Genomic DNA, 26,089 nt, shown 5'->3' on the forward strand with positions numbered 1-26,089 from the left:
ATCTCTGTTGTGGTACCAGTACCATGCTGTTTTGGTTACTGTAGCCTTGTAGTATAGTTTGAAGTCAGGTAGCGTGACACCTCCAGCTTTGTCCTTTTGACTTAGGATTGTCTTGGCAATGCGGGCTCTTTTTTGGTTCCATATGAACTTTAAAGCCGTTTTTTCCAATTCTGTGAAGAAAGTCATTGGTAGCTTGATGGGGATGGCATTGAATCTATAAATAACCTTGGGCAGTATGGCCATTTTCACGATATTGATTCTTCCTATCCATGAGCATGGTATGTTCTTCCATTTGTTTGTGTCCTCTTTGATTTCACTGAGCAGTGGTTTGTAGTTCTCCTTGAAGAGGTCCTTTACATCTCTTGTAAGCTGGATTCCTAGGTATTTGATTCTCTTTGAGAAGCAATTGTGAATGGAAGTTCATTCATGATTTGGCTCTCTGCTTGTCTGTTACTGGTGTATAAGAATGCTTGTGATTTTTGCACATTAATTTTGTATCCTGAGACTTTGCTGAAGTTGCTTATCAGCTTAAGGAGATTTTGGGCTGAGACAATGGGGTTTTCTAAATATACAATCATGTCATCTGCAAACAAGGACAATTTGACTTCTTCTTTTCCTAACTGGATACCCTTGATTTCTTTCTCTTGCCTGATTGCCCTAGCCAGAACTTCCAACACTATGTTGAATAGGAGTGGTGAGAGAGGGCATCCCTGTCTTGTGCCAGTTTTCAAAGGGAATTTTTCCAGTTTTTGCCCATTCAGTATGATATTAGCTGTGGGTTTGTCATAAATAGCTCTTATTATTTTGAGGTACGTTCCATCAATACCGAATTTATTGAGCGTTTTTAGCATAAAGGGCTGTTGAATTTTGTCAAAAGCCTTTTCTGCATCTATTGAGATAATCATGTGGTTCTTGTCTTTGGTTCTGTTTATATGCTGGATTACGTTTATTGATTTGTGAATGTTGAACCAGCCTTGCATCCCAGGGATGAAGCCCACTTGATCATGGTGGATAAGCTTTTTGATGTGCTGCTGAATCCGGTTTGCCAGTATTTTATTGAGGATTTTTGCATCGATGTTCATCAGGGATATTGGTCTAAAATTCTCTTTTTTTGTTGTGTCTCTGCCAGGCTTTGGTATCAGGATGATGTTGGCCTCATAAAAAGAGTTAGGGAGGATTCCCTCTTTTTCTATTGATTGGAATAGTTTCAGAAGGAATGGTACCAGCTCCTCCTTGTACCTCTGGTAGAATTCAGCTGTGAATCCATCTGGTCCTGGACTTTTTTTCGTGGGTAGGCTATTAATTGTTGCCTCAATTTCAGAGCCTGCTATTGGTCTATTCAGGGATTCAACTTCTTCCTGGTTTAGTCTTGGAGAGTGTAAGTGTCCAGGAAATTATCCATTCTTCTAGATTTTCTAGTTGATTTGCGTAGAGGCATTTATAGTATTCTCTGATGGTTGTTTGTATTTCTGTGGGGTCAGTGGTGATATCCCCTATATCATTTTTTATTGCGTCTATTTGATTCCTCTCTCTTTTCTTCTTTATTAGTCTTGCTAGCGGTCTGTCAATTTTGTTGATCTTTTCAAAAAACCAACTCCTGGATTCATTGATTTTTTGGAGGGTTTTTTGTGTCTCTATCTCCTTCAGTTCTGCTCTGATCTTAGTTATTTCTTGCCTTCTGCTAGCTTTTGAATGTGTCTGCTCTTGCCACTCTAGTTCTTTTAATTGTGATGTTAAAGTGTCAATTTTAGATCTTTCCTGCTTTCTCTTGTGGGCATCTTAGTGCTATAAATTTCCCTCTACACACTGCTTTAAATGTGTCCCAGAGATTCTGGTATGTTGTATCTTTGTTCTCACTGGTTTCAAAGAACATCTTTATTTCTACTTTCATTTCGTTATGTACCCAGTAGTCATTCAGGAGCAGGTTGTTCAGTTTCCATGTAGTTGAGCGGTTTGGATTGAGTTTCTTAGTCCTGAGTTCTAGTTTGATTGCACTGTGGTCTGAGAGACAGTTTGTTATAATTTCTGTTCTTGTACATTTGCTGAGGAGTGCTTTACTTCCAATTATGTGGTCAATTTTGGAATAAGTGCGATGTGGTGCTGAGAAGAATGTATATTCTGTTGATTTGGGGTGGAGAGTTCTATAGATGTCTATTAGGTCCGCTTGGTGCAGAGATGAGTTCAATTCCTGGATATCCTTGTTAACTTTCTGTCTCGTTGATCTGTCTAATGTTGACAGTGGAGTGCTGAAGTCTCCCATTATTATTGTATGGGAGTCTAAGTCTCTTTGTAGGTCTCTAAGGACTTGCTTTATGAATCTGGGTGCTCCTGTATTGGGTGCATAGATATTTAGGAGAGTTAGCTCTTCCTGTTGAATTGATCCCTTTACCATGATGTAATGGCCTTCTTTGTCTCTTTTGATCTTTGATGGTTTAAAGTCTGTTTTATCAGAGACTAGGATTGCAACCCCTGCTTTTTTTGTTCTCCATTTGCTTGGTAGATCTTCCTCCATCCCTTTATTTTGAGCCTATGTATGTCTCTGCATGTGAGATGGGTCTCCTGAATACAGCAGACTGATGGGTCTTGACTCTTTATCCAGTTTGCCAGTCTGTGTCTTTTAATTGGAGCATTTAGTCCATTTACATTTAAGGTTAATATTGTTATGTGTGAACTTGATCCTGTCATTATGATATTAACTGGTTATTTTGCTCGTTAGTTGATGCAGTTCTTCCTAGCCTCGATGGTCTTTACATTTTGGCATGTTTTTGCGATGACTGGTAGCGGTTGTTCCTTTCCATGTTTAGGGCTTCCTTCAGGGTCTCTTGTAAGGCAGGCCTGGTGGTGACAAAATCTCTAAGCATTTGCTTATCTGTAAAGGATTTTATTTCTCCTTCACTGATGAAACTTAGTTTGGCTGGATATGAAATTCTGGGTTGAAAATTCTTTTCTTTAAGAACGTTGAATATTGGCCCCCACTCTCTTCTGGCTTGTAGAGTTTCTGCTGAGAGATCTGCTGTTAGTCTGATGGGCTTCCCTTTGTGGGTAACCTGACCTTTCTCTCTGGCTGCCTTTAAGATTTTTTCCTTCATTTCAACTTTGGTGAATCTGGCAATTATGTGTCTTGGAGTTGCTCTTCTGGAGGAGTATCTTTGTGGCGTTCTCTGTATTTCCTGAATTTGAATGTTGGCCTGCCCTACTAGGTTGGGGAAGTTCTCCTGGATGATATCTTGAAGAGTGTTTTCCAACTTGGTTCCATTTTCCCCCTCACTTTCAGGCACCCCAATCAGACGTAGATTTGGTCTTTTTACATAATCCCATACTTCTTGCAGGCTTTGTTCATTTCTTTTTCTTCTTTTTTCTTTTGGTTTCTCTTCTCACTTCATTTCATTCATTTGATCCTCAATCGCTGATACTCTTTCTTCCAGTTGATCGAGTCGGTTACTGAAGCTTGTGCATTTGTCACGTATTTCTCATGTCATGGTTTTCATCTCTGTCATTTCGTTTATGATCTTCTCTGCATTAATTAGTCTAGCTGTCAATTCTTCCACTCTTTTTTCAAGATTTTTAGTTTCTTTGCGCTGGGTACGTAATTCCTCCTTTAGCTCTGAGAAGTTTGATGGACTGAAGCCTTCTTCTCTCATCTCGTCAAAGTCATTCTCTGACCAGCTTTGATCCGTTGCTGGCGATGGGCTGCGCTCCTTTGCAGGGGGAGATGCGCTCTTATTTTTTGAATTTCCAGCTTTTCTGCCCTGCTTCTTCCCCATCTTTGTGGTTTTATCTGTCTCTGGTCTTTGATGATGGTGACGTACTGATGGGGTTTTGGTATAGGTGTCCTTCCTGTTTGATAGTTTTCCGTCTGACAGTCAGAAGGACTGTCTGTTGGTCTGTTGGAGATTGCTTGAGGTCCACTCCAGACCCTGTTTGCCTGGTTATCAGCAGCAGAGGTTGCCGAAGATAGAATATTGCTGAACAGTGAGTGTACCTGTCTGATTCTTCCTTTGGAAGTTTCCTCTCAGGGGTGACTCCACCCTGTGAGGTGTGGGGTGTCAGACTGCCCCTAGTGGGGGATGTCTCCCAGCTAGGCTACTCAGAGGTCAGGGACCCACCTGAGCAGGCAGTCTGTCCGTTCTCGGATCTCAACCTCCGCGTTGGGAGATCCACGGCTCTCCCCAAAGCTGTCAGACAGAGTCGTTCGCGTCTGCACCGGCCCCCGCTGCTTCCCCTATTGGACTTCAGCTGTGGGCTGTCCCCAGAGGTGGAGTCTACAGAGACAGGCAGGCTTCCTTGAGCTGCTGTGAGCTCCACCCAGTTCGAGCTTCCCAGTGGCTTTACCTACTTAAGCCTCAGCAATGGCGGGCGCCCCTCCCCCAGCCTCGCTGCTGCCTTGCGGATAGATCGCCGCAGACTGCTGATTTAGCAGTGAGGGAGGCTCCGTGGGCGTGGGACCCTCCCGGCCAGGTGTGGGATATATTCTCCTCCTGTGCCTGTTTCCTTAAAGCGCAGTATTGGGGTGGGAGTTACCCGATTTTCCAGGTGTTGTGTGTCTCAGTTCCCCTGGCTAGGAAAACGGATTTCCTTCCCCCTTGCGCTTCCAGGTGAGGCGATGCCTCGCCCTGCTTCAGCTCTGGCTGGTCAGGCTGCAGCAGCTGACCAGCACCAATTGTCCGGCACTCCCTAGTGAGATGACCCCAGTACCTCAGTTGAAAATGCAGAAATCACCGGTCTTCTGTGTCGCTCGCGCTGGGAGTTGGAGACTGGAGCTGTTCCTATTCGGCCATCTTGCTCCGCCCCCGATTTTGTCATTTTCAACTTGTTTCTTTGGAAGATGCATTCATATGCAACCCTCCCATCCCAAATGTATTCAGTGATGGCAGGCTCGTGTGAAATCTAATGCATGCAGGTGGCACAAGCAGACTTCCCAGCCTCACATCTGGCAGAAACCCACTGTCAGAAGGAGGCAGGCACTGTCTTGTGCCTTTGTAAGACCACTCCACCTTGACAGACCAGCAATAGAGCCAAATGCGTATTAACAAAAAACTAAAACAATCATTTGAATTTAAACAATTTCCTACATCATAAAATCACTTTTTGTTACATGGTTTTCTTTTTTAATTAAAAAAACCCCAAATGAATGCAGAGATTAAAAAGTTAAACAGTGCATCCAGGCTGTCCCACTTGGTCAAGGCCCTCTTCAACACAAGCTGGGACTCTCAGGACACTTTGCCAACAACTTTCCTGCTTGCATGATATCTCTGATTCTAATATGATGCTCTCAGGTTCCCATTCCCAAAGCACACTTTACTGAGCAAACAGGCCCTACGCAGAATTCTTATGTGGTTCTTCAGCTCTTCCAGGAAAATGCCCCTGGAATGGGGTGGTAGTGGTGGTGGAATTCAAGGACACATGCCTTTGATAATGCCTAACCTTCCGAAACTTATGTTCATGCCTTCCCTGTGAGCCCCAGCTATCATGGGCAGCTGATCTTTCTCCAAAAGATGCTATTCATACCACCAGAAAACCAAGACCTTGTCATTTACCCCATCCTTCCCATGCGCTTCCCCAGCTGAGGGTCTACTTTCCATTGGGGCGCCACCCATCTCCTCACAGACCGCCCCGCTTTCTCCTCTCAGCATTAAACCACTTACTGTGCTATGCTGAATTAATACTAACAATTTACGTTAAAAACGCAACTACACACCATGCTCACAAGGGGCAAGCATTGCATCCTCTACCCGTCTTTTTGGCCCAGTGCTTGAACATAAACACAGTATAGGCGCAGTAAGTTTCTAGCGGATGAAAACAAGAGGTTCCTAATTTGGCTGAGCTACAATACATTAAAAACCACTTTTATATTCAGAAATACATACTGTCTTGTGGCTTGGTGTTACAAATTTGGGCATATCGTGAGTGGTATCACTTCCCTTAGAGATGTCATAATATGCTTGCTAACAGAAAAAAATACTGATCCAGACTCCCAATCCTAACTTTATAAATGGCCACTAACACAATGAAGAAATTATTTTCCTACATTTTGGGCAATTACATATAGTTACAACCTGGATAGTATCTGACAGATAAATATAATAAATATAATATTAAGACGAGAATGGAATTCAGAGTAATAAAGGGAAAAATAACACAGGCCCCAGGCTGATGCAAAATAATAGGTAATAAACAAGCAGAGAAGAGATCCTGATATCAATAGAAATCCCATACCTTAAAGTCTACATGTTTATTTGTGGACTAGTAGGTCATTAAGTATGGGAATAAGAAGGAGAATTAGGTCAAATTCTCAGCACCTGTTTGAGAAACCATAACATTACCATTTCTTCACTTTTCAAAAGTATTATTAAAATTCTGTAAAAAAGCAGCAGCTACTGAATGATGAGAAATAGTCAACAAAAGAAACCTTACTTAACAGATACATTTCAAACAGGAGAAAATCAAATTAAAATTGTGAACTTAGGCCTGGCGTGGTGGCTCACACCTGTAATCCCAGCACTTTGGAAGGCTGAGGCAGGTGAATTACCTGAGGTCAGGAGTTCAAGACCAGCCTGGCCAACATGGCAAAAGCCTGTCTCTACTATAAATACAAAAATTAGCCGGGTGCCTGTAACCCCAGCTACTTGGGAGGCTGAGGCAGGACAATCACTTGAACCCAGGAGGTGGAGGTTGCAGTGAGCCGAGATCACGCCACTGCACTCCAGCCTGGGCAGCAAAGTGAGACTCTGTCTCAAAACAAAAATCCCTCAAATTGTGAACTTAATGCAAAAGGAAGTCTTTCATGAAAGACAGCTATTGTATTTCAAGAGAAAATCCCTTTAATAAAACCAACAGAAATCTTTAAAAGTCATCTATAAATTTTTGACTATATTATAAAGAACTCTTTTATATACCAGATGAATGAAGGAAAAAAAAAACCCATAATGGAACTAAAAGTGGAAATTAGCTATAAATAAATGAATATGTGAATGTTACAGATTTAAGGGCTAAACTACTATCTTTTTGAAATGTGTACATAAACTAAGGCTGGATTCATCAAACATTAAACAGCCTGTTCCTAAACATTAACTGTGATGCTTATAAAGGGGATTTTTAAAAAGCACTGCTCTTCTTTTATTTCAAAAGAGAGACATAGTTAGAACCTTTATTACCCATTACTTCTGAATTTCTATGACAATAAGATTACCATAAAGCCGGTCGTAAGTTTCTTCCACACTGAATTATTTAAAATAAAAATGTGAGAGTGGCTAGAAAAACTGAAATAACTTTAAAGGTAATGAAAATGTTTTGTCCACAGTGCTTATGCAAAAAACCTAACTGATGGTAACAGAAACAACGACATGCTAGGGCAGTGCTGAGTCACAGACACTTGCACAGCAAACCTAACATGCTGACTCTATTACTGGACCAAGCATAATTCTGGACTTGCTTCCATTTTTTTTTTTTTTTGAGATGGAGTTTCGCTCCTGTTGCCCAGGCTGGAGTGCAAAGGTGCGATCTCGGCTCACTGCAACCTCTGCCTTCTGGGTTCAAGTGATTCTCCTGCCTTAGCCTCCTGAGTATCTGGGATTACAGGCATGCACTACCATACCTGGCTAATTGTTTGTATTTTTAGTAGAGACAGGGTTTCTCCATGTTGGTCAGGCTGGTCTCAAACTCCCAACCTCAGGTGATCTACCCGTCTCAACCTCCCAAAGTGCTGGGATTACAGGTGTGAGCCACCGCGCCCGGCTCCATTTTTGTTTTAACAGAGCTCTCCTCCTATTTGGGCAACACCAAAAATCCTAATTTTGGGCCTAGTTCTTCCTAAAAATTAATCTTTGACATTTCATCCAAAAACAACTATCAGGTGGTGGATTTAATTATTATACATTTGTCCTGTGTTATATTTAACTTTCCATGGAAATGGGTGTGTTTCTAACATATCAAATAAACATATCTAGAAATAGCCTACCATTCACTGATGTCATGAAATCAGAATCAAAGAACAAGAGGGACTGTGAGAAATCACCACCTCCAGGTATGACAGCAGTTCCGAGAGCAACAGTAATGGCTATCTACCTGGGGCGCGCTTCCCTGTCTACACAGCACGCACCTCCCACTGCCCTTGGCAGCCAGTTTGGGATGAGCCACGCCGCCTGAGGTTCTTCCTCTGTCACCCAATGCCTCAATTCTACTCATAGCAGTCCTTACTCTGGGTCTGTGATGTGTAGCTTTTACCAGCTGAACTGGCTTCCTGTCATCTCTGCCATCTGAAATCAGACCTTTTCTTCAAGACTCTGAAGCCTTCTCCAAGCATCCTGGTTGGATAATCTTCTGAAACGTGGCTTATGATTTTTATACTGCACACTACCTCAATATTACAGTTATCAGCATACATATTTTATTTTCCATCTAATTTGTAACTTCTTTAAAGGCATGTCCTAGGTCATACTGATTTCTGGATTCACCCCTCCGCTTCATGCACTGCGTAGTAGATAATATAGTCCAAATAAACCAAAACTGGTCAGGCACCAACTACACAAAAGGAAAAGATTAATTTCTGGACAGGTATAAAATAACTGGCTACCCTAGGTGCTCAGGACTCACCTGTTTTGGCTGGCAAAAGATGCCTGGTCTATAGGCAGGATGCTTTCAGGCCATGGGGCAGTCTGATTTGGAGGAGCTTGTTGCTGGCTATACTGAGGTCCCCCCATGTTCATCTCTAATTCAGATGGCCCTAGAAATGGAGAAGAAAGAAATCTTACATCTTTAATCAAGGAAGCATTTATTTCTGCTATGTAATATGAAGTGAAATGTCTGGTTTATGACAAAGGGAAAACACAGAAGCAGTAATAATTAACTAGGTGAAAATAAGAAGATAAAATTCTGATTCTGAAATAGAAGTCAATAAATATGAAGGCCATTTCAGAGAATATCTAGACAAGCAGTTCTAAACCTTTAGCATTTAAGACTCTAAACACTCAAAAAGTTTTTGTTCGTGTGTGTTACATCTTATTGATATTTACTGTATTGGAAATTGAAATTGAGAAATGTAGATTCATTTAAAAATCACAATAAATGAATTATATGTTAATATAAAAGGTTTTTTTCCTAGATCCAAGTGAGCGGAATAAATAAGATTTTTTAATGCAAAACTTAAAAAATTCTTTTATTGGCATTGCTTTACATTTCTGCAAATAGCTTTAATGCCTGGGTTAATGGAATAGAGTGAAATCTGTTTTTGCATTTCACCTGCCGTGATATCATATAGCATGTAAAATTTCTGGAAAACTCTACCATACGCTTGGGCGATAGTAAGAGTGAAGAAGGCAACAGTGTTTCAAGGATTAGTATGAAAATAGTTTGGGCCTTGCAGACACTCCCTGACTGGGAATCAGGGTGCTGGACCATGTTTCTAGGAAGCATGTCAAGACTGTTGGCTCCTGAACATCGACTAACTGTACTTCAGCTGGCTCCCTTACCCGAGCAAGAGCAGAGCAGAAAGGAGGCCCAGACAACCCACACACGCTCTGTCTCCGAAGTTCTTTGAAAGGCTTTAAAGCCAATGGATGAGATGAGCTTTTAAAAATTATATTATCATCATTATCTGTAGACCTGTATTCCATTCCAAAAGATAATTTTCTGTTGAATTCATGGCTTTTGGAGTTCATTAAAAATCAGAGAAACTCAGCTATACAATAAAGCTTATAGAACTGTATTTCCAGCTCAAGAGCCAGATGCTCTTCAATGAAGACTGAGAATAAATTGCATTTCTGGATATAAGGTACTATTATGATCTTTAATCAATACATATTTTTAAATTTCTCATTTAATTTTGCATAGAAATCAGTTTTTAGCATTTGTCATGCTGTCAAATTATAAAAATTTATGTTTGAGAACCACTCATTAAGTACATTCAATGTAGTAAGGCAATGTAAATGCCATCTCTGAGAAACAATAAGCCAAAATATGCTGAAAAATTAAATAGGTAAGAAAACTAACACCAAGTTAGGATGAAAATTCTATACTTTGTCTTGTCAAAACAACCCTGGCATCTTTTTTTTTTTTTTTGAGAAGGAGTCTCACTCTGTCGCCCAGGCTGGAGTACACTGGTGTGATCACAGCTCACTGCAACCTCTGCCTCCCGGGTTCAAGCAATTCCCCTGCTTCAGCCTCCTGAGTAGCTGGGACTACAGATGTGCGCCACCACGCCTGGCTAACTTTTGTCTTTTTAGTAGATACGGGGTTTCACCATGTTGGCCAGGCTGGTTTTGAACTCCTGACGTCAGGTGATCTGCCTGCCTCAGCCTCCCACAGTGCCTGGCATCTTTTTTTGAATTATTTAGCTCTTCCTCATTGTGCAATATCTAAGTATATGAAAAGAACATAAACATTAACATATTGGAATTATGCTAATGTACAAGAGGAGGGCTAACATGGCAATGATAAAGGACATAATCTCAAGTATGAGTTGTACAGACCATTGATTTTTAAAATATAACAGCTTTATTGAAAGGTAATTCATATAACATACACTTCACGTATTTAAAGTGTACAATGAGTTTTAGTATATTCAGAGTTGTACAGCCATCACCACAATCAACTTCAGAACACTTTCATTCCACCAAAAAGAAATCCATTACTCATTAGGAGTCACTCCCTACTTCCTACCTGAGCCCCTCCCCTCAACTCCTTGCCCTAGGTAACCACTACTTTACTTTGTCTCTACAGATTTGCTCACTCTGGACATTTCATATAAATGGTATCATATAATGTATCAGACCATCAACTTTAATAATATGTGAACTGTCTCCAAATAGAATTCTAGCAATCCTCACATTCTGTGAGATGTTCTGTAAAACCCTGTAACCTTCAGTGAGGGTCTGGGAGAGTCTGATTTACCAATCTAGGTGGTGGCCCAGGAATCTGCATTTTAAGTTCCTGATATTGTTCTGATGATCACACAGCATTAGAAACCACTGCTGTACCACTGAACTATTATTATTTCTTTCTGAGACGGAGTCTTGCTCTATTGCCCAGGCTTTGACTGCAGTGGTGTCATCTTGGCTCAAGGCACCCTCCACCTCCTGGGTTCAAGCGATTCTCCTGCCTCAGCATCCTGAGTAGTTGGGATTACAGGTGCCGACCACCACGCCCAGCTAATTTTTGTAATTTTAGTAGAGATGGGGTTTCACCATGTTGGCCAGGCTGGTCTCGAACTCCTGACCTCAAGTGATACTGCCACCTCGGCCTCCCAAAGTGCTGGGATTACAAGCGTGAGCCACTGCGCCCGGCCTATTTCTTTATTAATAGTGTGACATTATAATTCACTTCTCCCCAAAAGTTGAAATTAGGTAATTTAATAAAAATAAAACATCTCAAAGGTAGTTGGTTCTTTTATATAACCTTTGAGATTCTGATTCCATACAGAGTTCCAGCAAAATCTCACTTATGACAGCTTCAGGGGAGGATTATCTAAAATGCACATAAGAAGCATGTCTTGAAAGAACTTATGGAGCTGATCCTCTTGTCTAAGAGAGCATAAAAGTTAAAAGCAAACAGCACTAGAGCCGCCTTACCTATATTCATGACCTGAGACTGAAGCGTCTGTCTTTGGCCAGGCTGGCTGCTGGGCCTCATGGGGATGCTGGCCGCTGGGTTCCGAATCATACCTCCTTGGACTGGCCGGTTCATGGCACTGGTGGTAGCAGCACAGGTGACTCTCACAGCCGAACTCTGTGGTGCCCATTCTCCAGATGGCATAGTAGGCCGAGAAGCACTGCTACCCATCATTCCTGCATGCAAGCCAAAGAAAACTGAGAGATGCAGTAACTGAAAACATATTTAGCATGTATGAACACCAGATGATCTTACCCTACAAAATAATCATTCTGTAATTCACACTTATCCAATAGCTAATGTTCTCATTCGCCAGATGTGGGCCCTTGGCTAAGAAATAAGAATTGGCAATCACTACACAGTTTTCATAACATGGACTTGCCACTCTTTACAGTTCAGAAAAGCTGTTAAAATTGTTCCCATTTGTACTTAGAAACAGGTGCCGTGGCGTGTGGATAACCCCAACTTCCTTCCTCAGGAAGTGAATCACATTAGCTGATATACACGTCAATGCTTTACTTTCCAAAAGGGAGGTAGAGGCTAAGAGGAACAAGGTAAAAACTGATAATCAATACTCTCATTATAAACGATAATCATAGAAGATATCTTGAAGTCTACATAAGACTTTATCCTCAAGTCTCCTTCAGGGTATACTTCAAAACTGACCGAGAGTAGCCTCTAAATAATGGAGAAATTATAGATCTTTCTCGTATTTACTGTAGTTCTTTGCCTTGCAAGTTCTTTGCCTTGTATCCACTGTATTCCTGACTATACAGACCTAGAATGGGTTAGGACAGATTTGTAAAAATCCCTTCCTTTTTGAGGTGTTAATAGTTATCTGACCACACATAAGAGCGTAACGCTCCTAAGCAGGACTGTGTTTGCTCTGTCCTGGCCTGGCCCCCAGGATGCTGGTAATGGCCAAACATTTGCTAAGACTTGATATTCTAAAGGGGGAACTCTTCAAATGAGGTCTCTTCATTTTGAAGTGTTTAATGATGGATACATAAAGGTTCTGCTTTCAAATATATGGCTGCTTTCATTTTCTTTAATTACGATAAACAACTAAAAATGGGGTATATTTAACAAATGAACATGCATTGTGGGCGTTTCTTCACTTATGAAATGAGAATGCGCTGTGACGATGATTAAGGGTGAAAGGCAGTCAGTTAGATTTTAAAAAGTTAAGAGGCCAGGCGCTCTCATGTCTGTAATCCCAGCACTTAGGGAGGCTGAGGTGGGCAGACTGTTTGAGCCCAGGAATTCGAGGTCAGCCTGGGCAACACGGCGAAGCCTCGTCTCTATAAAAAATATAAAAATTAGCTGGGCGTGGTGGCAGATGCCTGTAGTCCCAGTTACTCGGGAGGCTGAGGCGGGAGAATTACTTGAGTCTGGGAGGTTGAGGCTGTATTGAGCCGTGATTGCACCACTGTACTCCAGCCTGGGTGACAAAGTAAGACTCTGTTTCAAAACTAAACTAAAATAAAAAGTTAGAAGGGTATTCTATTAACACATATTTAGAAAACATTTTAAAATTAGATTTGAACTATAGAAAAATATTATGGGAAAAAGGGATTTTATTTTTTAAAAAATCTGTTATCTAAATAATATGACAAGATTATAGAAAGTCTAGAAAGCAAAAAAGAGAATGATTCATAATTCAACAATAGTACTGCAATGATAACTGGGAAAGTCCCTCTCAGTCTGTGTTTTTTCTTTTTTTTTTGAGATGGATTCTCACTCTGTCGTCCAGACTGGAGTGCAGTTGCACGATCTTGGCTCATTACAACTTCCGCCCCCTGAGTTCAAGCGATTCTCCTGCCTCAGCCTCCTGAGTAGCTGGGATTAAGGTGCATGCCACCACACCTGTTTAATTTTTGTTTTAGTAGAGACGAGGTTTCACCATGTTGGTCAGGATGGTCTCGAACTTCTGACCTCGTCATCCACCTGCCTCGGCCTCCCAAAGTGCTGGGAGTACAGGTGTGAGCCACCATGCCTGGCCCAGTCTATGTTTTTTTAAACAGCGTGAGGGTATTGTATGATCTTCACAGCCTGGACACCAGTGCTCTCTCAGCTGCTGGGAGTTTAATACAGGCCTATTCTCAATTCCAGAAGATTCCTACAAGAACTCATATCTTCTTGTATTTTGCTGGTAAGCCTTAGTAAGTCATGGCTCCTTTTTCTCTTACAGAACTTTACATAGATCAATATTTTATTTATCTTAAATTTTAAATTAATCTTTATTTACTGAATATTTAATGAAATGAATATGACTATATAATTAGTGAAGCAGTCAGTGAACGACACACGTGGCAGGCACCCAATAAATATTTGTTGAAGGAATAAGTTACCTTAATACAGCCCAGTTCACAGTTCTCATGAATTCCTTACAAACAACAGAAAGTTAAAAATCTACGTCTTCCCCTTAAACTGAACTCTTATATTCAGTTAACTGTCTAAACGGCACTCAGTATGTGTACAGGGATACAGGCTTGGCTAAAAATAAAATACCAAGAGTTAAAACACCCACCACTATAAACTCTTCTTAAAAGATTTCTTTCCATGCCTTTGTTTCTAGTGACTCATTGAGACTAAAGAGGCATAAACTGTGAGCAGCTCTGCATTAGAAAACTCAGCATCCTGCTATAGCCTTAATAAAAATATGTTACAGGGTACAGGATGTGGATGTGGTAGCAACAGTAATCAACGCTATTGCAATGACTTCCAATCTGAACTGGATGTAAGTTTGGGAATATAATGGCCACTGAGACAGTGACTATTACCTAGGAAATGTGCCTACGCAAATTGCTGGACACGTGAAATTACAGCAGATCAACGTTCAAACCTGATCACAAGCAACTTCCTACATCTTCAAAAGGGAGCTGGGGACCATATCTGAAAGTTATTAGGCCAGGCATATTACTGTTTAAAGTTCTTTATTTTTAATTAGTACTTTTTGGAATAAGAATTTTATCACCTAGAAGTATAAAAGGTTGGTTAAATTTTAAGCTCTTATTCTGAAATTCTCCAAACACAAATAATCAATACATAAGAAGTTTTGGGGGTATCAGTAAATTATCCCTGGAATAATTTTATATATACCCTGCAATGCCTAGAACAGTAACTGGGATAGAAGTGAAATAAGTCTCAGCTATAGGATTAATGGTTGGAAACCTCATAAAAGTAACAATCACAGAATTAAATGGTTAGCTCACTGGAAAGGCTTTCCCATATGCCATTCTCAGAGTGAAAATCTGTAGAATTTTCTCACTTTCAGATGTTTTCTAACATAAAAAGTTCACTTGAAAAATTCTACTAGTTTAATGTGGATAAATATACCATTAAATAACCCACCAATAAAGTAACAGTGCATTTGAGCCCTTACCTGTGCTATTGTTCCCTAAATTTCCTTGATTTCCTATCATCCCTTGATTACCCATCATTCCTGGCTGAGGTATCACTGAGTAGGGACTACTGTTTCTGATTGGTGGGAAAGGTCCAGCACCAGTTGGGCTTTGCAATGTGATGTCAAGTGGTAAATTCTGGTTTGGCAATAACCTGCCCAGTTGCCCTGGTCGTGGGTTATTAAAAGCTAAGGAGAAAACAAATGAAAATTGAAGGTTAATATAGGATAATGGAAAATAATATTAACAGTAGTGTTTAGGGACAATGTCTGTAAAATGACAAAGGTATGCACGTCAGAGACCAACTACCTAGACAAAAAACAAAATCACAGACAAAAAACACATGCAGCACCCCAAAGCATAGATGTGTGATCTAATCAACCGATCTCTAATTCTTGACGATCTTGCAAAACAAAACAAAACAAAACAAACACATATATATTATTTACCATGTACCTTCCTCACCAATAGTAATATTCATTCATTCTCTCTCTTTTTTTATTCTGAGACTGAGTTTTGCTCTCGTTGCCCAAGCTGGAGTGCAATGGCGCGATCTCGGCTCACTACAACCTCCGTCTTCCAGGTTCAAGAGATTCTCCTGCCTCAGCCTCCCAAGTAGCTGGATTACAGGCATGCACTACCACGCTCCGCTAACTTTTTTTTTTTTTTTTTTTGAGACGGAGTCTCGTCTCGCTCTGTCGAGAGACTTGACTGCAGTGGCGCGATCTCGGCTCACTGCAATGCCTGCCTCTAGGGTTCAAGCAATTCTCTGGCCTTAGCCGTCCGCGTAGCTGGGGCTATAGTCGCGCCACCACGCCCAGCTAATTTTTGTATTTTTAGTAGAGACGGGGTTTCACCATGTTGGCCAGGATGTTCTCGATCTCTTGACCTTGTGACCCGTCTGCTTCCGCCTCCCAAAGTGCTGGGATTACAGGCCTGAGCCACTGTGCTCGGCCCTTTTTTTTTTTTTTTTTTAAATACACGGTCTTGCTCTGTTGCCCGGATGGAGTGTAGCAGCACAGTAGTAACTGCAGCTTTTAACTCCTGGGTTTAAGAGATCCTCCTGTCTCAGCCTTCTGAGTAGCTAGGACTACAGGTAAATACCACCAGGCCTGGCTAATTTTAAAATTGTTTTGTAGAGACAGTGTCACACTATATTGCCTAAGGTGGTCTCAAACTTCTTGCCTCAAGTGATCCTCCTGCCTTGGCCTCCCAAAGTGCTGGGATTACAGGCATGAGCCACCATGTCTGGCTCCCAATAGTAATTTCAAATATATAACTGTATTTGCTAATTAAACCAATTTTTTTCATGTCATAATATTCAAACTTAGGAGTACTGCTTTCTCACAGCTATGAAGCTATAAACATCTCTTACATACATCACCAAACCTATACATATGTGGTTTGGATATTAGAATATCACTTCTTAACTGGGCTTTCCTAGGATTAGAATTAGATTAAAAGTGGTTACTCTCATTAGAAGTTTAAAAATTTAAGTGTGAACTCTGTTGCCTAAAGCAGTATTAAATTAAAGCTGTAGGGCCCTGCTTACTTTTCAAAGTACAGCTTCTTTAAATTCTAGACACATTTGGATTTGATACGATTTTTATAGCTAGTTGACAAGAATTTATTGTGTACTAAGGACTAGACCAGCATCACGTTGACAACCTATAATTTGTTAATATTATTAAATTTAAAATACTAAGATATTACAAATTATAGTAACTTATTACATAATATCAAGTACTTTGTTTTTCCTGAATTATATAAACAGTCTGAAATAGCATATTTAAAAGAAAAAGTTCTTAACCATCAATGACAGAAATAAAATATTTTTAAAAATTAGGGCTGAGAATGGAAATTATGTGCATGCTTAATCATGACTTCCTCAGGTTTGGTTATCAGGTTGCCATCAATAATCTGAATACCATCAGGAGCTACAGAAAGAAGAGAAACGGTGAATTCTACACAGTCCTTCATTACCTCCCCTAGGGCTAATGAGCATAGACTGCCTAGTGTGTTTCTTTTTTTTTTTGAGACTGAGTTTCGCTCTGGTTGCCCAGGCTGGAGTGTAATGGCATGATCTCAGCTCACTGCAATCTCCACCTTCTGAATTCAAGCAATTCTCCTGCCTCAGCCTCCCGAGTAGCTGGGATTACAGGTGCCCACCATCATGCGCAGCAAATTTTTTGTATTTTTAGTAAAGATAGGGTTTCACCATGTTGGCCAGGCTGGTCTCGAACTCCTGACCTCAGGTGATCCACCTGCCTCGACCTCCCCAAGAGCTAGGATTACAGGCATGTGCGACCGTGCCCAGCCTGTCCAGTGTTTCTTACCCAGTTCTCAACTCTTTGACTTCATCATCTCCCATGATCCACAATTAACTCTCTATTGCCCAAGAAAGAGTGAGGTTTGAGAATTCACATGCAAATCTTTCTATTGTGTGTGTGTGTGTTTTGAGATGGAATATCGCTCTGTCACCCAGGCTGGAGTACAGTGGCGCAATCTCGGACCGCTGCAACCTCCACCTCCCGGGTTCAACCAATTCTCCTGCCTCAGCCTCCCGAGTAACTGGGATTATAGGGGCCTGCAACCACGCCCAGCCCAAACTCATCTTTCTTTTGTTTTTTCCTATTTCAGAATGGTCAGAAATCACTTGAGAAAAGACCTAGTAATTAAAGATGTTCTATGATTTGACTGATGCTTGCCATTTTTGATCTGAGAACAAATGCCAGGTATTGGCTCAAATTGTATCTGAAAAGGAAAAATCATTCTGTTTTGCCAATTTAACGCTGAAGAGGTTATCTGTCTTTCATAAATTATGGCCTTGCTACATAACAGATACTTTCTTCCATTCAAAACTATCAGACAACTTCAGGTATTAATCAAGTTTGTAAACTGAGTGTTCACAGTAAATAACGAGTTTATCCTAACTTACAAAACTTTAAAATGAAAAGATAAAACATGTTTTTTCTAAACAGACAATTTAACTTAGAATACATTTAGAAACATAAAGTTCCACGTCAAGTGATGTTTATATGAAGATTCCTAAGATAGGGCAAGATTTTTAATGTGTGTAGCCCTTTCATGTATAATAAATACTTTGAGTAGAATATTTTATTATTATTTTTTAATTTATTTTTTCTTACTTCCAGCTGAGCAGTTTGGGAGAGTAGAATATTTTAAAATAGTGTATTATCCCTAAAAAAGTCAGCACAGCTCCCAAATGTTCTATATTTCAGTATTTCATTGTCTATTAAACACATAAAATCCAGGATAAACTCCATGTCTGAAGACAGTCACTGAAATGAAGGGAAATATGACAATCAGTTGAAGAACTTCAATAAGTTGAAGAACTTCATCAATGTAGGTCAGTCTCCCTGTCCAGTGCTGATTAAATTAACCCACAAGAGAATGTGAGAGAACCATGCTCAGGAGGATCCATTTTGAATACTGTTTCAAAAGACCAAGACAGTAGATGGTGCTATTTGATCACAGAAACCTTAAAGTGACTAAGCTGGTTGCATCAGACTTCAATAATCCCTGTTTCTGATAGTGATTATATGGAAATTTCTTGGCATAACCAGTCATTTCTCATACTCACTGCTCTGTGAAATTCGCAGTGCTGTTTTCTGGGCTCCAACAGGTGTGACAGGGCTGTTTTCAGCTGTGAGTTGCATGAGGTCATTGATGATGGCTTGCTTGTCAACTGATCCAGCAGGGGCGCCTGGCCTTGTGTCTGGGAAAAGCTGTGGTAATTGACTATTCTGCAAATCATCCAAAATCTCCTCCAAGTTGTCCAGCTCACTGCCAGGCTGTAGTTGACAAACAGAAGAGTTTATCTAGTCTACTCTAAAGAGTAGACACCACAAGCCCATTTGCAATCATTGACCTAACTGCCATGAGGCACCACAGCCAAATAAAATACGTAGATTCATGCATACCTCAGGCCTAACAGATAATTGATCATCTTTTAAAAAATTAAGTTACCAAAGGACAAGTAATTTAATCTTTTGGTCCTCAATTTCCTCATCTATAAAAAGAGATGGCTGAATTAGAAAGAAAGCTCTCTTTCAGCATTGTGATTCATTGGCAATTTATAAATTCTCCTCTATTTTATGCTTATCATTCAATTAATTATGAGAATGTAGATTTCCAATTAATTATGAATAGACTATGACTTACGGTCCAGGTCTAGGTTTTATCGTCAAAACTCCCTAAGAAATAACAACAACAAAAGGGAAAAAAACTGGCATATAATGTAATGCAAATTTGCACCCAATCAGTATTTAATAAATGGTCATTTCCTTTCAGGATTTTTTTTTTTTTTAATCTTTAAAAGAACACAGGGGTGGGGAGAGAGAAGCAAAGTAAGTTTGAAGTAACCATGAACTAAGCACTGCCTTTTCAATTTAAGTGGTCCTTTTTTCCTGTTTGGACTTTCAATTCTGGATGACAATGGTTTTCCCAGTCATTTGCCAGGTTAGGTGACAAAGGTAGGGAAGCAGGATAAAAACTGGTTGCCCCCAAAGACAGCACTATTAATCTAATTATACAGAAGCTATGATTTTTTTTTTTTTTTTTTTCCTGAGAAAGGGTCTTGCTCTGTCACCCAGACTGGCATGCAGCAGCACAAACATTCATCCTCGTAGCCTTGACCTCCTGGGCTTAAGTGATCCTGCCACCTCAGCCTCTTTAGTAGCTGGGACCACAGGCATGCACCACCATGTCTGGCTAATTTTTTGTTTTTTTTTTAGATATGGGGGTCTCATTTTGTTGCTCAGGATGGTCTCTGAGCTCAAGTAATTCCCCTGCCTCAGCTTCCCAAAGTGCTGGGATTACAGGTGAGAGCCACTGTGCCTAGCTACAGAAGTCATAAAAAATGTTTTCAAGGTTTCTCTTCCATTTAAAAAAACAAAATTCAAGCACTAACATAAGCTAAGTATCACCATTATTTCACACTTAATACCTTAATACTTTTCTTCTATGACACTAAACTGGAATTTATTCTAGATTTTACAGATATTCTTTTAAATATAACCTATCTATGTGCCAGATATTTAAAATCAGATAGTGCATGCTGGGATTGCTTTCTAGTGTAGAAAGTAGTATGAACAATTTTCTTGACGTGCAGGTGGAAAACATAAGTTAGTTTCCTCAGTCATTGGACTTTGAATCCTTGACCACAACTATTCCTTTCATCTACACTGGCAAATCAAATGAAATACATGGCGTACATCTGATAATGAGTTACACTTAAAGCAGGATGGCTTACATTTTTATCCCATACAATTCTTCCCCATGCAGAGGTTGGATATGCTAAGATTTCTGCAACTTGCAGCAAATGTAACATCCATATGAGATGTTTTTTGATTGGATTTATTTCTCAAGTTAGGAAGAACAGAATGAAGTGACATTTTATTTTATTCTTCTCAGAGACAACTAGCTTAGCAATAACTGGGAGATCCATTTTCCTGAGGCATTGTTAGAGCAATTATAAGACCATTTTTTAGTTAGGTTAGCCACTCAATTCTAACAAAAGAGGGAGGTATCAAATACAGGAGAATTAGTTATGAATTAAGAGCTGGGTTCCAAAGTTAGCATCCTAAAATATAGACAGTCACAGACAGGCCAAATGATCCTTAAAGCTCTGTAGGAAGGCACCACACTGACTGTCTCCTCCAACGGCAATAGTTTCCTCCAGAGTGGCAGCAAATTACTATTTCTTCGGCTGAGTCCTAAGTGAAGTAGTTTATGTAGGGGCCATGCTGCATTTTAAAAGCCCATAGGTACATGTTCATACTATTAGAGCCACAAGGGAACTAAACCCAGCAAAGTCATGTCACCCACCTCATGATCACTCCACTACAGCATGTATTCATTGAGTTCAGTGGTGGGCAAAACTGTTCATACTACTGAAATAACCATTTAATAACCATCTGTTCTTCCAGGAACATAAAACTGACTTTATGTACTTCAAATACATGTGTAAAGTTGACTCCACTGTAATCTTCTTTATCATGTTTTGCTGAATGCATAAGGTATAAACTGATACTCTCAGTATAAACATGTATTGCCCTCCAAGGACAGCGCCTGGAGCTAAGTAATGGGCACTGAGTCAACACGATGAATTCTTTTAATCATATTAACACATAATTTAAAAAATCTTCCCCAAATCAGTATTTTTTTCATAGGAATTCCTATAATTTCCATTACTTTTTCAGAAAATGTTTCATAAAAATGTGTGGTAACTTTCCTTATACTTGCCATGTAGATCAGAAAAAGGCTCTAATAAACTGAGGTTATATCTGCTCTATGAAACCCAGTTTCCCTACTACAATGCTGTCCTGTGTCGAGCAATTTTAAAAGGTAGAAGCTCCATGTGTGGGGGTGAGGGGGGTAGGCTATAATAAGTGGTAAGCTGCCTCTTGAGAAAGCTCTGCCAGATTACTTTTAAGAGAAATATCCAAAATAAATAGACCCATGTAAACAAAAGTAAAGTATGTTATTTCTCAATGGATACATTTATATTTGCATCAAATCCCAGACATATGTAAAAGGAACTTTTGACAATATATATTAAGAACAGTCTAGACTCACACTTTTCCTTTTTTTTTTTTTTTTTTGAGACAAGGTCTCACTCTGTCACCCAGGCTGGAGTGCAGTGGTGTAATCTAGGCTTACTGCAACCTCCGCCTCCCAGGTTCAAGCAATTCTCCTGCCTCAGCCTCCCCAACAGCTGGAACTACAGGTGTGCACCACCATATCTGGCTCATTTTTGTATTTTTAGTAGAAACGGGGTTTCATCATGTTGGCCAGGCTGGTCTTGAACTGCCAACCTCAGGTGATCTGCCTGCTTTGGCTTCCCAAAGTGTTGGGATTACAGGTGTGAGCCATCACGCCCGGCCTAAATACATTTTTCTGAAGAAAGCCATTCAGGATCTTCTTAGTATCAAAAGGAACTAGTTCTATGAAGGCTTTTAACTATGAACACTATTGGAATTTATTCAAGCTTAGCATCTGAAAAATGCATTATGAAGTTTTCCCCACTACAGATAGTATTACTTTGCCTGTATTTATTCCTTGTCAATTTATGGAGTACACATTTAATGTTGTCAGAAGTTCACTTTACATGCTCTTCTTCAAGGAGATAAAGTTCAGAATATCTATACCCCTCAGGTTACAATAACATCTGATGACTACAGAATTTTTTTCTGTATTCACTTAAGTTTTGGAAGGAATAAATCTGATTACATTAAGTTTCTGTTAAAAAATTTTCTCCCCTCAATTTTTGTAGGCTTTAATTCTCATCAAAGTTCTTCTAGTCTCTATCCACTTTGTTAGGCACAATTTCTTTACAAGACAAAAAGATTAATGCCTTCCTTTAAAATGCTTTGCCAAGATACTTTAAAGTTTTGCTTAGGCATCTATTTGAATGCTCAAATTAGCCACATCAATTTGAGTTGTTAGTTTAAACTATTTCAGGCAGAAAATGAGTCAGAAAGATTTTTATAAAAGTTCTACAAAATGAAAATCAGACTTGATTTCTTTAATTTTTCATTTTTCTGGTTTTAGGATTTTTTCATGTTAAATCAACTTGTTCTCTGCAGGAAATATAAAAAGCACATGCATTTAAACAACATCAGTATTCTAATAAATTACAAAGCATCTTTTCAAAATATTTTAAATAAAAAGCATAATTTTACCATACTTGCCTAACACAAAGTTGTTAAGAAATGGTAATACAATTCTACCACATCTGGAGAGAAATTTTCAGGACACCATCAGTTTAAAATATGGTTGCCTTTCTAATGGAGTCAAATGCCAAGAAGAAATTCTTTTTAGAGTATTTCCAAACCTTATCATACGTGTCTCAGCAGCATTAGAAAGGACCCAGTAGTATCATTGGGTTAAGTATCAACCATGTTCCACTGTGTAAATAAGCATGTAACTTAAAAGTCTGTAAACATATTGGAAATTTTTCTGTTACTGTTTCCTGTTGGTTAGGAAATGCTGTAGAAATAAATGTTTAACCACTCTGCCTGGTAAAAAGTGCTATTTTGGGTATAATAACACCATCGAAGTACTTCCTGTCCTTAATAAGTTAGTAATAGGTTAAATACACACTCAGTCAATGGCTCTTTTCTGAATCAAAATAACAAGACAGTTAACTGTGCAATTCAACCTCACTAATAGTTTGTTTTACCTCACTAAATAACTTATTGTATTCAACTGAAGTGGAAGAAGTCTTCAATAAGTTTGTACAGCAATCAATAGGAGATGCAATTAACCTGTATTTGGAAATAGTGAAGGTGAGCAAGAGGTGAAAGAATCATTGTTTTTTCTTAAAGTCATTCTAACTTTGATCTAAATATAGGTAATGCACACTTCCTGTGGTAACTTTTCAAGCTGCAATGTTTTTGATGTTAAAATTGCTCCAAAGCAGTACTTCTGGTGGAGTTTTACATGAGAGTAAAGGGAGGACGAGACCAGCGACTGGATTTCATTAAGAAAAATATACTTACTATATGTGCCTCTGTGTGCATGTGCGTGTGTGCCTGTGCACACTGCTTTTTGATTCACCCAAAGTGACAGATCTGTGCTGATTACACTCTGGACTTTCTGTTTCCTAGGTGAGATAATTTTTATCAGAAAAAACATTTCTCCTAAATAATAATCTGAAACCGCAAGTGACTCAAGGACTTTTAAAAAAAGTCCTCTTTTGTCAGTTTTTTGTTTGAAGTTAGTGCAATCACATAAATAAATATAGAAATACCAAAAAGTGGCCCCTTGCCTTGACCCTCTAAGTCCCTGGGGCCTCAGATCAGGCCTGGGATAGAAATAAATTGTTTACAGAGGGAAGGCCTGGCCACATTAGACACTAAGCTAAGGGAGACCATCTCGCCCTCCAGCATGTGTCAAGAGACCGGAGTGCCACTGTCTGTGCCTGCCACTCTGGACTGCCACTAGCTGTGTAGATTCTAATCTAGTAAACCTCAAAAGATTAAAACACTTATAGGTGTTAATATGGTTTTACATTTCACTTTATTCAAGACATTGCTATTAATTTTCTGCTGAGACACCGGTTTCCCCATTTAATGATTTTATAGCGTTATGGAATAGCTTGCTAATAGAACGTTGCACTAACATTTAAGTTTAAGGATTAATCACCCAAGATGTTTATGTAATTTGGCTCTGCTTCCCTTGTGAAGGACATGAAAGTTTGAAAAATTATATCTGACCTTTAGGAATGGTAGCAGCTGTCAAGACATCAAAGTGAAAGAAATAAGGAAGCCAAGTGCTTAGAAGCCTAGATGGAGCCCAGCTAAAAGAGCAAGTGTGGCCTCGGCATCCCTGACGATGGCTCTCAACCCCAGACCTGCCTCTGGGTTAGCTCTACGACTCAGCAGAGCTCCAGGGTACAGCAAGGGGTGTACTTTTCCTCTCTCCATCCACTGAAGACACTGACAAATGAAATATCCTCTTGCAAAACAAATTTCAAGGACAAACCTTGAGCCATTTAAAGTAGGAAGGCCTCTTGGCTTCTTCACTTTTTAACCAATCACGACTCAAGAACAGATAAGACGTACAGGGCATATTCAGGGACTACAGGAAAGGGATGGCTAGGGAGAAGTCTTGGATCATTGATTCCCCAGGAAATGTCTCATGCCAAGTCACTGTGGCTGTTAATAACCCATGTTTTCTTTAAATGGATTTTTATTTTTTGAGACAAGGTCTCAATCTATTGCCTAGGCTGGAGTGCAGTGGTGCAATCATAGCTCACTGTAGCCTCCAACTCCTGGGCTCAAGCAGCCTCAGTCTCCTGAGTAGCTGAGACTACAGGTGCATGCCACCACACCTAGCTAATTTTTTATGTTTTCTAGAGATGGGGTTTCATCATGCTGCCCAGGCTGGTCTTGAACTCCTGTCCTCAAGCATTCCTCCACCTTGGCCTCCCAAAGTGTTGGGATTAGAGGCATGAGCCACTTCACCCAGTCTGTTTTGTTTTTTTAATAAAGAAAAATAATAGCTTACTTTTTCTCTGTGATGTCATTATCTCCTTAGAGGATTATCAAGAATGATTTGGGGTGGAAGGTTGAGGAGATGTTGATCAAAGGATACAAATTTCAGTTAGTCAGGAAGAGTAAGTTCAAGAGATCTACTGTACAACACTGTGGCTACAGTTAGTAATGATGTATTATATGCCTAAAAATCACTAATAGATTTTAAGTGTTTGTACTGCAAAAAGTGTGTGAAGTAATGTATTTGTTAATTAGCTTGAGCTAGCCACTCCAGGATATGTATTCCAAAACAACATGTTGTATACCATAAATATATACAATTCTAATTTGTCAAGTATAAATAAGAATTATTTTGAATATCACTTAAGGTATCTTGGATTTTTTTCAGGGAATTTATTTTTCAGACAAGAAGAGCACATAATGTAGCCTATTATTCTAGTCTTGAATTTACATAACATGGCTCAGATGTACTAATGTCAGTTAAACCTTTCTCTCTCCTTTCTACTATCCCTTTCCCTCTTAAATATTTTTTATACCAGTGGTCTAAGAAATTCTTTTGCATTAATCAGAAGTTTAGTTAAGAATAAAGAGAGGTATAATGACCTTCATTGGGTTTCAAAACCAGTTAAACTCTGATCTTATAAAGAGAGAAAGGTAAATAAGAAATAATTCAGTTAAGTCTGTTCTGACAAAGCCCAGTTTCAAGGAAGTGATTATCTCCAATTCAGGCAGCATCCATAACAGAGGCTAGCAAACTACCACCAGCCTGTGGGCTAAATCCTGTTTTTGTATGAGCTAAGAATGAATTTACATATTTTAATGGTTGAAAAAAATTTTTAATATTTTGTGACACATGATAATTGCATGAAATTCAAATTTCAGTGTCTATAAGCAATGCTTTATTGGAGCAAAGTCATATTCAAGTTTGTTTACACAGTGTCTGTGGCTGCTTTTGCACTACAATGGTGGAGTTGAATGGTTTTGACAGAGACTATATGGCCTGCAAAGCCTAAAATACTTACCATTTGGTCCTCACAAAAAAAGGCCTGCCCACCCATG

General features: G+C 39.6%; 1 protein-coding gene across 12 annotated transcripts in view; it reads right to left on the reverse strand.

The window, feature by feature from the left end:
* NCOA2 (nuclear receptor coactivator 2) overlaps nt 1-26,089 on the reverse strand; it is a 306,182-nt gene that overhangs the window by 27,671 nt on the left and 252,422 nt on the right. For 10 of the 12 annotated variants that reach the window (XM_033202998.1, XM_033202999.1, XM_033202996.1 and 7 more), the window contains 4 exons: nt 18,613-18,823; nt 14,990-15,196; nt 11,565-11,780; nt 8,593-8,722 (listed from right to left, as the gene is read on the reverse strand). In XM_033202998.1, coding sequence (XP_033058889.1) covers nt 8,593-8,722; nt 11,565-11,780; nt 14,990-15,196; nt 18,613-18,823 — 764 coding nt within the window. The remainder of the gene's footprint in view (nt 1-8,592; nt 8,723-11,564; nt 11,781-14,989; nt 15,197-18,612; nt 18,824-26,089) is intronic. The other 2 variants (XM_033203006.1, XM_033203007.1) reach the window with 1 other exon arrangement.

This window comes from Trachypithecus francoisi, unplaced genomic scaffold (genome assembly GCF_009764315.1).
Source record: "Trachypithecus francoisi isolate TF-2019V2 unplaced genomic scaffold, Tfra_2.0 Lachesis_group7, whole genome shotgun sequence".
Lineage (NCBI taxonomy): Eukaryota > Metazoa > Chordata > Mammalia > Primates > Cercopithecidae > Trachypithecus > Trachypithecus francoisi.